This window comes from Manis pentadactyla, chromosome 15, assembly GCF_030020395.1.
Source record: "Manis pentadactyla isolate mManPen7 chromosome 15, mManPen7.hap1, whole genome shotgun sequence".
NCBI lineage: Eukaryota > Metazoa > Chordata > Mammalia > Pholidota > Manidae > Manis > Manis pentadactyla.
In genome coordinates, this window is record NC_080033.1 from 66,360,779 (window position 1) to 66,377,077 (window position 16,299).

Below are 16,299 nucleotides of genomic sequence, written 5' to 3' on the forward strand. Positions count from 1 at the left end.
CGCACCTCCTCGCAAGCCCGCAGCCCAAACGCTCTTTTCAGGGCCTGCTTCCGCGGGTCTCTGAGCTCTTGCCTGGCAAGCGCCTTTTCTCTCATAAATAGTGAAAGCTACACCTGCTGCGCCCTGCTTACACGCGTTACCTCACCGGAGTCCACAACAACACTAAGTCATCATCTTCGTTTTGCAGATGGAGAGGCTGAGGATGGGCGCCTTACGGGGAGGGATGGGTACCTTAGCGTGGCCACACAGCTAGTGCGGGGAAGAGCCGAGACTCGGGCTCAGACTCGCGGCGCCAGAAGCCACGGCTTAACCACAGTTCCCCGGCCTGACGCACACCTCCACCGCCGCAGCGCCCGCCCTTCCCCGCGGACAGCCCCGCTGAGCCCGGGTGGGGGCGAGAGGGGGCGCGAGGGCTTAGGGTGCGTCGCGGAAAAATGACGCAACCGCGCGACTCCTTAAAGGCGCCGGCCCCTGGCGCCCCGGATGGCGCAGGCACGTTCCGGTACTGCCGTTAGTCCGCGGAGCGCTGAGATCCTGGCCAGGCGGGCTCGCGCGCGGGCCGTGCAGACGGGGCGCGCGCCGGACGCGGGTGGCTCCAGGGGTCCAGCAGGGCGGCGTCGGGAGCGGTCGGGGCGGCTGACAAGCAGGCGCCGCGATGGCCGAGGGGAGCGCCGTGTCCGATCCTCAGCACGCCGCGCGCCTGCTGCGGGCGCTCAGCTCCTTCCGCGAGGAGTCCCGCTTCTGCGACGCGCACCTGGTCCTCGATGGGGAGGAGATCCCGGTGCAGAAGAACATCCTGGCGGCGGCCAGCCCGTACATCAGGTGAGGGGGGGACCGCAGCGGACCGGGCGGGGCCGCGGACTCGGAGCCGGGGCGGGCCGCGCCGGGCGTGTCCCCGGGGCCACTGGTCCCCGCTCAGCGCGGGGTCCCCAGGGCAGACACTAGTGCCAGGGCCCCAGACAGCGCCTGTGGCTTGGACCGCCCCGGGCCGGGCCCGTGCTCCCCGGACCCCCGCCTTCCCTGGGTAACCCCGACCCGGGCCGCGGCGCCCCGCCCTCTCTGCCGGTTCCCACCGCCCGCCCGGCCTCCCAAGCCCCGGAGCCCCCCGACGTGGTCCTGGGCGGCCGGGGACCCGCGCCGGCGAGCAGGGCGGGGCCGCGCCGGGCAGAGCCGCTGCTCGCCCGGGCCCGGCCCGCGGATCCCGGACGAAGTTGGCCAAACAAGCCCTTTCTAGCCGGGTGTGCGCTCAGGGAAACCCTATTGGACCTTCTCAGGATGGCCCATCCGACCCCAAGGCCCAAGTTATTGCCAAACGTGTTTTTTCCGCTTACGGGAAGAAGGGTGTTCGTTATAGACGCACGTTAAAGTAAACTGTAACGAATTTTAAATGACTTGCTGTAATTCGCAGAATGCGGTTACAGCTCGAGGACCATGAGATTTTGGGGACTCGGCATTTTAAAACTGAAGTGAACAAAGCTTAACGTGATTTGCCAGCTCAACTAACCAGGCTAATTAAAGGTTGATACGAAAGCGCTTAACCAGGTGTGTCAGATCTTGCAAGGGGCTGTTCCTCTTTAGCAAGTTCTTGCAAACAGGGTTGCTCTTTTAATAAAAGGGAGGAAAATGCTAAAAGCGGGAGAAACTGCCCAGTAAGCTGGTTAAATATAGACCAATTGTAGAGAATGTCACTGTAATTGACAGATCAGAATGATGTGTACAGTATTTTTAGAGCTTTGCTCTACGAGAACTCAGCACACAAACGACATTTTAACCTTTGCATTAGGAGTCATTTGTGCTAACTGAAGCAGTTCAGTTGCGCTTGTACCTTCTCCTGGCTGGGTTTTATAAATCCATGTGCACTCCTCGTGGATTTAAGGTGGGGTGAAGGGGAGTCTTGTTGGTACCAAAGGTAGATCACTAGTATGACAACAGACAGGTCAGAGCTGGCAGTTGAGAGATTTGAGCAGTCAATATCAAATTGGAATCAGCAGGACAATCTTGCCTGTTTCCAAAGTATTCCCTGTTTGGGAGACGTTTAGGGAAACTACTTCAGATGTGTTACTGTTGTAGTCCTTGAAGTGACATCCAGCTAACTTAAAAGAAATTACAAGTCGCCGAACACATGCTCTCCATCCTCTTTCCATGCTTCATTTTTCTCCGTAGCACTGACCATGATAATATCCCTTACATTTTACTCATTGCCTTTGTTGATCTTCCCCAACCACAGCGTAAGCTCAGTGAGGCCAAGGATTGTTCTTTTGTTCGTTACTGTGTTCCGGCAGCCAGGAAAAACAGTGCCTAGTGGTTTAGCACATGCGTTGAACGAGTGACTTCCTGCCTTTCTACCATAGCAGATTGGACATTAGAGGATTGGCGCTATGGCGTTTCCATTTCAGACCTCAGTTATCCCTAGTTGCAAGAGCACTGGACCTGCTTTCTCCTTCCGGCTTTTACTCCTGTAGGTGTGAGCTCTTGATAGATGACTTAATCCCAGCGTCAGCTCATTAGTCTAATCGCTGAGGGATAAAATATGTATTTGCCCTGTGAGGGAATATGTAATAGTGCCTTGAAGTCCTCACGAGTCTGCAAAGGTATTCGTATTCACTGCTGGTTTCTGCTGAATTGACGTGGTGCCACATAATGAGAATATTTAGTAGTGTGAAACGTTACTTATAATAGCAGTAATTTAGGTGTTGAATATTACTAGTCAAAGTAGCAGAGCTGAAAGGGACTTCAGATCTCTAGTTCAATTCTGTTACTTTCCAAAGAAGAAAGTGGGGTTCAGTGGGCATTAGGAATGTGTTACAATGAGGTTGCTAGCACTTAATGGTTGAACTAAGATTAGACTCAGGTTAATGATGCCTAATCTTCTACTCGTTTACCATACCAGGGTCAGCATTATTTATATTTATTCTTCGTGTAAACCCTACTACAGTTGGCCCTTGAGCAACACAAGTCTGAACTGCACAGGTACCCTTATACATGGATTTTTTTCAATATAAATATATTGAAAAACTTTTAAAGCATTTTCATTTCTCTAGCTGACTTTATCGTAGGACTACAGTATATAATACATATACAAAGTAGGTGTTAATCAACTGCTTGTGTTATGGATAAGGCTTCCGAGCAGTGGTAGACTACTAGTAGTTCAACTGTGGGAGAATCAAAAGTTATACGAGGATTTTTTTACTGCAAGACAATGGGTCGGCATCCCAACCCCTGTGTTGTTCAAGGGTCAGCTGTACTTACTGCCTTACAATAGGTTATGATTTAAGTGCTTTTAAAGAATTTTCACGCACTGTCTCATTTTGATTTTCATTTCCAACCATCTTGTGCAGTAGGCAGGGCAGATGTTTTTGATATTTTACAGATAAACATGAATCTGTCAATATGTGGTGTTTTCAGTGACTGATGAATTGCTTTAATTTTATTTGGCTGTTGAAGTGGTAGAATGTTCTTGGGGGTGTTTTAAAAATCAATCTCAAGGCTACTTCAGAGTAATTTGACTAATCTGCATTACCACTTAGAAACTGTTTTATAATTTCTGATGCTAATGATGTCGGGCGTTAATAATGTATCTGTTTTGTTTTAATGGAACATTAAAAAGTTATGTTGAAACAAAATGAATTTGTATATTCTAGAACTTGATGTTTCTGATCTTACTTTCCCTCTTGAGCCTTAAGCATTTGGGTATGTGATTAATATGTGGATTGGTGCTCAAAAGTTTGGTAGTCCCTGAAGTTTCATAAAAATCTGGCTTTTGTTTAATGTCTGTAGTTAGCCAAGTTTCAGTAACTGCTCTAAGCTAGTCTAAAGTTGCATGGTTTAGAAACAATATCATATATTGCTTCTGTATTCTCAACAAAGGGAACCCATCCAATTTTGTCACACTTGGAATTAAAGCAACTCATTTGACTTACTTTCTACTTAATATAGAGAAGTCTTTTAACCTAACTTACTGGTTTAATCTTTTCTTTTGCTTTATCTTTGGTCTAGCATTTGCTTTTCCCCTTGGTGGTCTTAGCTATCAGACCACACTAGAAAAAGTTCAGTATAAAGGGAAAAAGCCAGAAGTCAACTTCAGCAGCAAAACCCTAATGACAGCCTGAAAGAAGGTTGTGTATGTGTCATGCAGTGTGTGTCACACAGCCTTAGGGTACGGATGCTACCTGGAGGCACAGGACCTTCCATGGCACATGGTCTTCCAGCTCAGTAAGTGGGATGCTGCTTTCCCAGCACACCCTCTTCCTCCTTTTCCTCATTCTGATCTCTGAATGACATTTTTCCCTTGGTTTGTTGGGCAAACCAAATCTAAATGTAGCTGACGACCTTTCAGAATGGGAAAAAGTTCATAGATATAACAACAACCCACGGAATCTTTCCTTTCTCAGCAACCCTGCCACCTTCTGGGAAAGATTCCCTGAGGCTTTTGGAAATTACCCTTTCTTTTGAATATTGCAAAGTTTGCTTCATGAGGCACTTCGGATTCTGGCACAATCCCACTGATCTGATACAGAGTTCAGACTCCTTTCTCTTAAGAGCTGTGATGGGGAGTAATGAATGTAAAAGGGGTTTGGAAGCAAATTGCTGTGTAATTCTGCAGGGACAGAATAGGGACTCAATACACGTTTTGGTCCTGTATTCATTTTTGAGAATTTCAGTTTTTCTGGGGATCTGTTAAAACATTAGTTTGTTTAGCTTTTACTCCTGGAGAGTAAAGGAAAGAAAGATATCCAAGATTTTTGGATCTTTTGATAAGCCAGCCAACAATAAGAGTGGCTGACTTTCCCCCTTTTTTTTAGAGAGAAAGCGGGTCTATGAGGGTGAAGTGGAGACCTCAGACCTAGAGTCCAGTCTGGGTCATCTTGGCGAGCTTCCCGAGGACTTGGTCTCCTCATCTGTGACGTGAGGTAGGTTGGGTTCCATGAGCAGCAGATCCCCTGTAAGTCTAGGTTGTGTGGCTCTGTGCTGTGTGTGTTTTGCATTGTGTGTGCATGTTGGGGGAAGGGGTGTGTTTCTGTTCTTACAGCTTCATTGTAGCATTAGTTTTGTTACACCTTGACATTAAAGCACTTCCTTTGCCTTGTCATCAGGGCCTTGGTTGGGTATTCTGCCACATAAATCCAGCCCTGTACAGCTGTTTTGTAACAAGCATTTATTTTATGCTGTTAATCTGGGCTTGTTCCAGGGCCTAATTATTGATGACTCTGTTTTGCCATTTAGATCTAAAATCTGATTCATAGATGATGCGCTGATGAACTTCTTGAGACGAATATGATCTCTGTAAGCAGCCCAGGTTCGTGGTAACATGGAGACTGTCATCCTCCTTTCCGTGGATGCCTGAAATCTGCCCTGTAGTTTCTGGGCTCTGAAGTCTCTTAGTATTGTCTTCTCTGCAGAGCATGCTGTTGATCCCTGAGTCGCTTTTCTGTCACATGTGCCTTGAGTTTATAGTCACCTGTGTATAGGGCAGCTCCTGAATGATTGTCATAGGATTTTTTTTCAAGTTATTGTGCCCCTTTATTCCCCTTCCACTGCCTCCCCCAACCCCTCTGCCTACATAGCCACCAGTTACTTCTCAGTGTCTATGAGTCTACTGCTGTTTTGTTCATGCTGTTTTGCTTCATTTTTGTATCCTGAAAATAAGTGAAATCATATGGTATTTGTCTTTCTCCACCTGGCTCATTTCACTGAGCATCATACCCTCTAAATCCATCTATGTTGTTGCAAATGGCAGTATTTCTTTTCTTTTTATGGCTGAATGATATTCCTTTGTGTATATGTACTGCATCTTCTTTACCCATTCCTCTACTGATGGACACTTAGCTTGCTTCCATATCTTGGCTATTGCAAATAGTGTGGCAATAAGTATAGGGCTGTGTATATCTTTTCCAATCAAGGATTTGGGATTGTCATAGGATTTTGAGTAGCGATTGTAGCCTATTGAGTTTCTTAGTGCTTAAGGGTTCAGCCAGAAGCTGCAGGTTCCAAGACTCTTACTGAATCCTGAGCATTCTTAACATCAAGTTGACTGTACCTGTCTTTTGCTGTACTCTTACTACAGTGGTAAATAAGTTGGGTCTGAATATCTTTTAATGGATCTAGGCCTTGATAGTTTTTATCCACATACTATAAGGCATCCCTAACAACTGCTTAAAGAGAGGAAATCTGTCTTGAAGGGCTTAGTTCACATGGTGCAAATTATTTCTCTCTCCTGCCCCTCCTCTGCTCCTTCTCCTCCTCTTCCTCTTCAATCTTCTCTTTAGTATTTGCAGTCTTGTTGGATTAAATCCTTTTCTTCTGTGAATTTTTCAAAAGTGATGCTAAAGTATGTTCAATTTCAGAAGATCAAAAATTTTCAAATTGGAGCTCTATGTTTTACATAAATTACTCATTTCGGCTTGAAGATGTTTATCTATACAAGGCAGTGGTTACCACTGTGTAACAGTGACTGCTCTAATTAATTCTGGACAGGTGTTTGGAAGATTTCAAATGATGAAACAAATCAATAAAATTCTTGTTAGACTAGTGCATCCTACAAAGTGGTGTTGCGTGTTTAGGTTTATTGTAGGACTTTCTGAGGATTGCTTTTTTTTTTGAGCAATAGTGTACATGCTAGAAGTAAAACCTAGCTTTAATGAATACTAATTGAAAAGTCTTCCTCTTTTACCGATACTTTGATTTCTACCTCTTCTTACAGTTTGTCTCCCCCCCTCTCCCGTAAGTGCTCTTCTACATTCCTAGGGTAATTTTTATTATATAATTTAGAGAGTCAAGAAGCAAAGTGCTTTTCCACATAGAAACTCCGGTTCTTTGGATTTAGATTTGGATAACACAGACTAAGCATCCAGATTACAAAACCACCTTACCCATTGTTTAAACCGTTAATCAGTTGGCTTCATGATATCAAAGTGAGACTTACAATCTATTTATAATCCATAAAGAAAATATATAAAGAAAATAAAATGTAAAATATAATTAGAAAATATATAAATCCTAATTGTATTTTATATAAAATGTTGGCCAATAGCCAAATAAGGAGTCATTTAGCTTGTGAGTACCATGCAGTATGTCCTTTAGCGAGCTGCATCATCCTTGGAAGGGTGCAAGGCCATCACTTTGTCTCCTGAACCTGTAATGTAAGTGCGTCATTTGTAAGGCAGGATTCTAAGTTAGGGTGTAGAGACAAGGGTGTGGGGTGTGCCAAGTAGCAGGCTATGGTTTCAGCCTTGAATTTGAGTGCTCCCTCCTAAGACATGATGAGTCCAAAAAGGAAAGAAAATAAAGGCCCAGCTAAAGGCGGCAGGTGTACAGCTCTGAAGAGTGGAGGTCACGTGTCTGTCTGCGTGCCCTCTGATGCTCAGCCGGAGCCCATGGCCCCTGTGGTCGCAAGAGCAGTGAGCGAAGTCTTCTGCCTAAGTATTTATCGCCAAAGAGTGACTTGGGCAGAAAATGATGGTCTAATGTTTGCTGCTTCCATTTCTTTGTGGAAAAAATTGTATTTTTTTCTCTATTCACAGATATTAGAGAATAAAATACTTAGGGAAAGTAAGATCTTAGTGGAATTTTGTTAGATAAAAAAGAGTTAGCCTTCAAGCAATAAAGCTTTGAGAGGGAACACATGGAAGATGAAAGGACTGGTTTTAAAAAATAGACTGTTGACTAATGGAATGTAAACCCATAAAATGTCCTTTGTTTTCCTTTTTAAGAGTTAATGTACTAATGGATATAGAACCTTTAATGTATATTTTTGCATGTAGGTATTTTGTGATTCAACTATTGTATCTTTTTAGGAAAAGTTTTAAAGACCACTTGATGCTTGTGATTTTTGTGTTAACATGGTAAGAAAAGTAGAAATATTGTGGAACATAATTTTATAGTCATTTTAGCTTTCATCAGTAACCAGTAGCCTATGCTTCTGAATAATTGTAAATTGTTTATTATTATTGAGCTCAAAATATTTTCAGGCTTTGTCACCTAAGTTGTTTATATCAGTCAGTCCTGGAATTGGAAGAAACCTTAGTACTATTAGGATGTGAGATTGGTATGAGTCTCTTTTAATACTTAGGGCACATTCACTGGGAGCAGCCCGAAGTCTGAGGAAAGTGCGATTGTGAAGAGCAGTGAGAATCTGTAGAAAGAAAGGTCGTTGGCCATTGGTTTCATTCCTTGCTGAGGCCCGCTTCTGCCTCAGGCTAGAGTTAGGAGCTGGCAGCCCGCTTGTCTTCCTACATCATCTCCCGTTTGGCTAGTCAAGGGAGGAGTTTCCCACAGGTGTCTAGCTTCTCTACTGACACTGAAGCCAGCAAGGGAAGGCGAGGCTGTCCCTTCACATCAGGATTTCTCTTTGGGGTGGTTTGTTTGCTTACTTGCCTGTTTTCCTGCCTGGCCCCTTGACAGTACTGCCTTGTGTGAACAGAGCTGCCAATTCCTGTGCTGCCAGAAAATGATGATCCCTGCTGTTGGCAGAGAGAGGGTGAGATTCTCATTCTCTCGCCTGCAGTAGGGCAGGCACCGAGTAGCTGCCGTGCTTCCCTTCCTCCCTTGCTCCTTTTCCACTGCTAGGAGAGGGGATCGTGAAAGTACGCACAGCTGTCCAAAGCCCTTGGGACATTGTTTAGAAATGTCACCACTGCCTCCACCCCTGTGCTTGTGGGATTGTGCTTTACCCATAGTAAATTACAGTCCAAGAATTAGCATTGTCTGAAGGTATTGAAATGTACTGTGTATTAATTCATCACCGCTGAAGTTCCAGTCAAGGGACCTTATGTTAATCAGTGTTGACTATTTAGGGGCTTGATTATAGGTTTAGTCATTTGTTTGTGAAACACACAGGAGATACCCAGTATTGGCGACAGGTAGTGCTGGGGAGACTGCAGTGATGAGGGGTAGACAGGGGCTTACAGTCCAGTAGTGTGACGCTTCCAAGGCTGCACCGCTTTTCTGTGTGCCGGCCGCCGTAAGGTGCATGGCCGCTGGTCCCCCGCAGTGTCGCACTGAGACCGAGGAGGTGGACACCTAAACCACCCAACTCAGTTTTCCTACCTCTGTGGGGCTAGGAAAGGAAGTAAACATGAAACTAACAGTTATAAAATTATTTTTGATGCTCACTTAATTTTTCAATACTGTATATCCTAGTGTTGTGTAGTAGTATGAGAATTTCAAGAATGGGGAAAGAATATATTGGCCTTATTTTTGGAGTAGACCCTTCTGAAAATCTGCTCTCAAAGTACATTTAAATGACTCATCTGATCCCTCACTATTATATTATGAATCCCAGTGTGATGGAGGCGCCTCACTGGGGAGGATGGGGGGTGGCCGTGGCTGCTGCTCTAGGCCTGGGGAGGGGGTGCCCTTTGGACTGAGAACCAGGGGGTGGGCAGGGAACAGAAGGGCTGCAGGCTGGAGGCAGTGACCGCTGGGTTCCCCGGGGGATGGGGGGCGTGGGGAGGAGGGTGGCCTGAGCTGAGATCGGTGCTTACCTGGCTCCCAGTAAGAGGAAGCTGCGCTCTCACATTTCCCTGAGTAGCTGCGTGTGCTTGGGGAGCTGGCTGGGACGTGGTGGTGTGTGGGAAAGGTCCCCCAAATCTTCCATTATGGTTTTGTCCTGGGGAGTTTAGGTTTTACTTTACGGTTATGGAAAGGCACTGATGGGTTTTAAGAAGGAGGAGATGGAGCGGTACTGGTCCAGTCCGAGAAGGTGCTTCTGGCTGCGATATTGAGAAGGTATGAAAGCCGAAGAGTGGGAGCTGGCCTCTGAGGGCCGCCATTGTGGGGACAGGCAGCCAGGCACCCAGACAGTGTGGCCGTGGAGCTGGCGGGAAGAGGCTGGATTGGAGGTGTGCATGGGAGAGCGTGTCCCTGAGGAAAGGACAGGCCCAGGGGACACGGTTCCCATGCCTGTGTCCCCCAAACCGTGCTCTGCACACACAGCATAAGGAGCCGATGAGGGATGGCTTCAAGAATCAGGACAGGACAGAGTCTGATCTCTGAGTTTACAGCTTAGTTGTGAAGAAGTCCAGAACAAAAGTTATTTTGATTGTATAGATTCTTCCTGTTGCGGGAGCTCCACGGAGGAAGAAGGATGCATTGATCACGTAAGTCTTTGGAGGACACAGACTCCAAACCAGTTGTCCAGATGCAGGCTTCCTTCAGGTAGACGTACATTCAGTCACTAAGCAGTAGTCCTGGAATGAGAAGGTAGCTTGGTTCACGAGAAGTTCGCAGGCTGGGAGAGCCTGGAGCTCAGAGAGCACACCTCGGCGGGGCCCCAGGTCCCTGTTTCAGGGATTGGGGCAGACAGCACCTGGCTGCCGAGTGTGAGAACTAAGGATGAGGATCAAGGAGGGGATAACACGTTCTGAGCCTGGCTGTTTAGAGCAAGTGGGGAAGGCCACGGTCGGTCTTTGTGTATGGAATTTAAGGTTAGATTGCTGTAGAAACAGCTAAATTATACTCTTCTAGTTCTTGAGAAGTCTATGATCTTGTCTATGAATATGTGCCCTTGGTTTTGCACATGTTCTGTGGCTCTGCCTTTCTTGACCTCCTGCCCTCTTCTGGTGCATAGATTTGTATTCATCCTTCAGGACCTGGTCCCAGTATCCCTTCCTTTGTAATGTTTTTCCAATTCAGCCAAATAGCCACTGGGTCCCACAGGCTGCGTTAGTATGCGGCATCCTTTCAGTGTTCGTGTATCAGCCTTTGTACAGCAGGAGAAGTAGAAGAGACAGATGGACTGGGTGCTTCGAAGCCCTCCTCTTTATCTCCAGGCCCAAGGCACTACACCCTTTAGGGGAGAATCGAGTTCACTGCAGTAGGTGCTGATGGAGACGTGGACCAGCGTTCAGGACACTGTACACTCTGCTTCCAAATATGATTTGACTCTTTGCTAAAACATTTTACTGTACAGCTGAACATGTATTGGGGGTTAGGGGAGAGGGACAATGTAAACCACTTTACAACAGAGTTTAACCTACAGGAGAGCCTTAAATTTGTGCTGTGGTAGATGACAGTCAGCTCATGAGTCCATTTCTGGTGCCAAAAAACCTGGGAGAGGAAGGACCAAATTCTTTATTCAGAAGTAGTAGCTCCAGTGAGAAAGCTTTTGTTACAACATGACTAAAGAATTAATTGAGAAGCATTCATTCCCTTGACAACATTTTGGAAGGCATTTTCAGCTTTGAGTTGTTTTGGAGAAGTTTATAACAGTAGATTATAAATTAAGGAGGCGCCAGAAGCAAAAAAGTAGTTTTAAGATGCTAAAGTGCAGCTCACCGTGGAGCTACCTCTCTTTATTAAATGGAACAAAGTGGGGGGGTGTCTGAGGTTTGAGTTTTCTTGTTTTCGTCTTTTACCTAGTCCCACTATCTCCTTTTTTAAAAAGAAAAAAAAAGTTTCTTAACTTTGACTTAATTCTTCGGTTTAGACTGCTCTGAAAGGGTGAAACCAAAGATGTAATTAATTCATATAAATTCTTCGTTTTCCTTTGCATTTTGGGGAGAGTTCCGCATTCTCTGGCTTTGCAAAGGCGTAGACCTTCCTTTTGTTTCCACTGGGAAAGAGAGAATGGAAATGTGGACCTACTTCTGAAATGCAGAACGCCAGTAGTACTTAGGGCCATTTGTCTACTACAGCAAAAACGCACCGGACCAGCAGTTTTTAATCAGAGAAGCCATGTGAGAGAACCCCCACGTCAATGGAGCTTGTGCTTAGGATCATTCGCATGGGGTCTTAAGGAGCCCTGTTCAGTTGCATCTGAAAAATCATCCCTGAGTAGAAAATCTGGAACTCTTTGGCAGGTTGTGGCATGAACGTCTTTGTTTTATGTGCATTTCCAAAAGGTCAGGGTGTGACCAGAACAGGGGATTCAGGCTTGGTTCATTCTAGAAGAATTTTTTGCTTCACAGGTCGCTGCATCATGATTCTGTCTTTGAACTTGTCTTAAAATTTTAACATGTGTTTTCAAACGTTGTCTTTTAAGAGGTAAATATTATTGACTGCTTTTCTTTCAAAATTACAAGAACTAGATGTAAATTTTAGGCATCTATTTTTTTTTTTACACAAAATGCTGTGGAAAGTCACATGAGAGTTTAATTATTTGGGGGCACCCCGAAGTCTGGTTCTGACCAGTGGACTTGATCTGATGACTGTTGTGATCTGTATGTATATACATATTATTTATTGTTCACCTTTTCACTTGAAGTCATTTCATATCCCTCTTTTCTTATATATCAATATAAAGCCCATAACTATCCTTTTCAGAGTTATTTGTTATTACATCATATTGCTGTCTCATACAGTTTGCTTCATCATTGCCCTTTGACATTTTAATTTCCAGTTCTTGTTTCTTCTGAATAGTGATGCTATCAACAAAATAGAAAAAAGCTTTGGGGTTCTTTTTTCTTTGTATTTTTTGTGGATGCAGGCAAACCCACTTTGGGGGCTTTGCTCCTGGTATACCTGTTTCTGAAGGTAAAAACTGATTGGTCCTTGTTGTGTGGGGCTGGATTACTGTCCAGGAAGCCTGGGTTGTCATATAAAGACCCAGGAAGTGTGTACCTGGTCTCTCACCATTGCCTTGTCACCTTTACAGGTAGTTTCTTAAAGTTACTATTATTTTGCATATGTGTTAGACTGGATTTTTAAATGTGTGTTGGCTATAGTAAAAATATTTAGAGTTTGGCAAACTCTTTCTGTAAAGTGTCAGAAATATTTTATGTTTTTCAGGCCTCACATGTTCTCTGTCACATATCATTCTTTTTGTTTAGGCAAGCTTTTAAAAATACAAAAACCATTTTTAGCTCAGAGGCCATACAAAAGCAGGCTATGGATTATACTTTGTCAGCCACTGATCTGGAGTATTAAGTTTGTTTTTGATCTGGACATTAAAACTTTAACTCCAAAGATGCTTAATGCTGTTCAGGATGTCATGTCGGGGTGATTTGGCAATTAAGGCTTGTTCTTCCTGGCCTGCCCCGCTCTCCCCACCATAGTCGCCCCTTTCTTCTAGGATGTTATTCTGTTGTACATCCTTTTTCTTCCCCTGTGTTTCTCCCCCTTTTCTCCGGGCTCCTTTCCCTAGTATATGCCTGGCATATAGGAGGTGTGCAAGAGTATAATGAATGCATCTGTTAAAAGCAAAAAAATCTGCATCCTCTTCAGCAAGTGCATGATTTCCTGTACTTTGCACCACGGATTCCTGAAAGGAGAGTCTCTCTCTTGGCCATGGTCTCAGCCAGTGTTTCCTTCAGTCTGCACTTGGGTTCCTGTCTTACCTCTCCATTGAAACTGTTCTTTGAAAAACTGCTAACTATAATTGCCGAATCAGGTGGAAACTTAAAAGTGCTTGTCATACTGGGCTTCTGGCTGTGTTAATTGCTCTTGATCATCTTTGGCACGCAGTCTCTCAGGTTCCTAGGACACCTTTGTCCCCTTTCCCCTGTGGTCTGCTTTTCTGGCTCCTCCCTGAATGCCCCGTACATGACGTGGCACAGGTTCTGTCCTCCCCGCTGCTCTCTCCACAAGTCTCAGATGCTGCTCCGAAGGTGCTGCTGCCCCCACCGTCTCTCCTGAGCTCAGGGCCTGTTTATCCCACAGCCTACCAGGTGGCCACCCCAAACCCAGTCAGCCCTGCCCCCTCTTCCCCAGGGAGATTGCACTCAGCATCGATTTGATGCCAAGACCTGTCCTTTCAAGCTCTCAGATCCTTGTGACCTGTCTCCTCCCCACCGTTGCTGCTGCGTAGGTTCTGGCTTATGTTAGTTCTGCTGTGACAGGGCTCCTCACTGGTCTGTCCACCTCCAGGCTCTGTTGCCATCAGCCTCCCCTGCTGCTCCTGAAGACTGATGTTTCTAGAATGTAATTAGATAATGTTTGAAACTTTAATGTCTTTGGAGATGTGCTTGATTTAGGGACTGGGACAGAAAGGATACACCCTGAGCCTAGAGTGTTTGTGCCAGAAAGTGAGAGAAGTGCTCAAGAAGATAGAGGCTTTTTGAACGAACACAGGAACCAGCCTGCAAGAACTCCCAGTGGCTAAAGCTGCAATGATTTGAGCAAGAAAGTGACTGTCAGTATCATGGGATGCTATATATCAAAATAACACCCATGTACTTAGGGGAGAAATAAATGAGTAAATGGGTGAATAAGTAAGTGGGGGAGGAGACAGCTCTTCCTTACAGAAGAATTCCAATTAATCAGTGCAGAAGAAATAATAGGAGAGAAAATCATTTGACTGCCATAGGAATAATTGTTGCAGGCAAATCTACCAGTGGATACTGAAGTCAGTGGGCAAAAGTTTGAGGAGAAAAGGGGTATGTGCGTATCCTCAAATTATCTCCTCCAACATGTTTATTAATAACAGGGGAAAATAATAACTGTAACTTTACCGCAGGGAAACCCAGCAGACACCATCTTAGCCCAGGTTAACATGGTCAGGGATGCTACATATTGGCACCAGGCTGTCCTCGATGTGCAGGGAAGGGCACATGATGACTTCTGTAGTGTTCCTGCCAAAAACACAACCTCAGTCTAATCATAAAAAATTAAACAAACCCAGGCTGAGGGACATTGTACAGAATAATTGACCAGTACTCACCCACGTGTCAAGGTCTTGAAAGATGAAGAAAGATTAAAGAACTGTCACAGGTTGGAGACACAACAGCTAACTGCAGTTGGGAACTCTAGGTAGGATCCCAGAACAGCAAAAAGACATTGTGGGGAAAGTGGTGAAATTCTATTAAGTCCAGAGTTCATTTGGTAGCATTGCACCAGTCTTTATATCTTAGTTTTGATAATTGTGCTAAGATTATTTAACCTATTAATATTAGTAAAAACGAGATGAACGGGCTAGGGAAACTACAGTTCCTAAACACTATTCTGTAAATCAAAAAGTATTTCAAAATAACAAAGGTGTTTTAAAAAAAAACACCTCCTGTGCAGCTCTGTCCTGTTTGGGGTGAAGCCCAAACACCCGGGTTCGGAGTGCAGGTGCCCCGGAGCCGGCGCCCCTCATCCCCCCCGTATGGTAGCCGCGTCCCCTCCAGCCTTGCTGAACGACCTGCGGTGCTTCCGCGGCTGTGCTGTCCCCGCGCCCCGCGCCGGGCGGGCTGTCTGCTCCCTCCTCACGCCCGTGGCCCGTAGCCTCCGACCCCAGGGCCGGGGGCCTTCCTGCGCCCAGCGCAGCACCCGCCCCAGGATTCACAGGCCTCACCCGCCCGATCCCCGGCGCCTCCGTGGCGGGTCCTCAGGCTTCTCCCGCCCCCCGGCGCCGGGCGCTCCGGCGGGTGCGGGGCGCGATCCGTCCGCCCTCCACCTGGGTTCATTTGCTTGCTTCCGCTGGACTGCCGTTATGCCTTTTGGCCAGACTACCACCGGTGGGACGTTGCATCCTCCTGGGGCATCACATCAGGGCCGCCCGGTTAGTTGTCCAGAGTTGATAATGTCCCCTTGGTCACATGGCTAAAGATGGTGTCCACCGTCTTAGTCCACGATTTCTCTGTCATCTGTGCGTGAATTATGAGGTAGTACTTTCATTATGCAAATACGATGTTCCTCATCCACTTCCTCTCGCTAGTTTTGCATCCACTTACACTTTGTAACTTAGTCATTCCTTCTGTTATTTATTATGTGGACTCAAATTTTAGGCGTAAGCAGCAGGGTAGAAAATAGTGCCATAGGATGGGAACAACCTGGGGAGGAACAGGCTTTCAGCAGGTTGGGAAAAAGATGTATTGTGGGACATAATGGAACATAGTGCCAGAGGCTTCAGGTCAGTGAGTTAACACCCAAACTTCTGGAAACGACTTGCAGCATTTCCTTTCCCTGATTCCAAGCCCGTCGTTAGAAGTGATGGTTTGTCAAATCCCCAGGTTGGGCACTGCCGACCACTTGAGATCTGATCTCTGCATCCAAACCTGGCACTTGATGCCGTGCTGGACCAGCGAGGGGACGAGCCTCCCGGCAGTCACCTGGCGCTACGGCTTTTGTGGCTCCATCACACTTTGCGTCTCTCGCCCCGGGGCAGCTGTGTTTCTGCCAGGTGTGACGAATGTTACCTAGCCGCTGTCCCCGTGACACTCTGCACTGCCTGCCCCACCTACGGCCCCCTGTGTAAGGTGCAGTTCGCCCTTTCCATGGTCTCTTTCCAGAAAACGTCTCCCTTCAGACAGATTTCTCCTTTGTTCAAATCACATGACTCTCAAAGGCATACACTTTCTGTTCTCGTATTTCTTCCAGATATTGACATAATTGGACATGGTTACCCAGAGCAGATCTAAATGCAAAACACTATGCTTCATC

At 46.0% G+C, this 16,299-nt stretch overlaps 1 protein-coding gene across 2 annotated transcripts in view; it reads left to right on the top strand.

The window, feature by feature from the left end:
- Positions 1-494: 494 nt before the first annotated feature.
- Positions 495-16,299, top strand: part of GAN (gigaxonin) — a 70,053-nt gene continuing 54,248 nt past the window's right edge. For both annotated transcript variants that reach the window (XM_036909351.2, XM_036909349.2), the window contains exon 1: positions 495-822. In XM_036909351.2, coding sequence (XP_036765246.2) covers positions 656-822 — 167 coding nt within the window. In that variant the 5' untranslated portion in view covers positions 495-655. The remainder of the gene's footprint in view (positions 823-16,299) is intronic.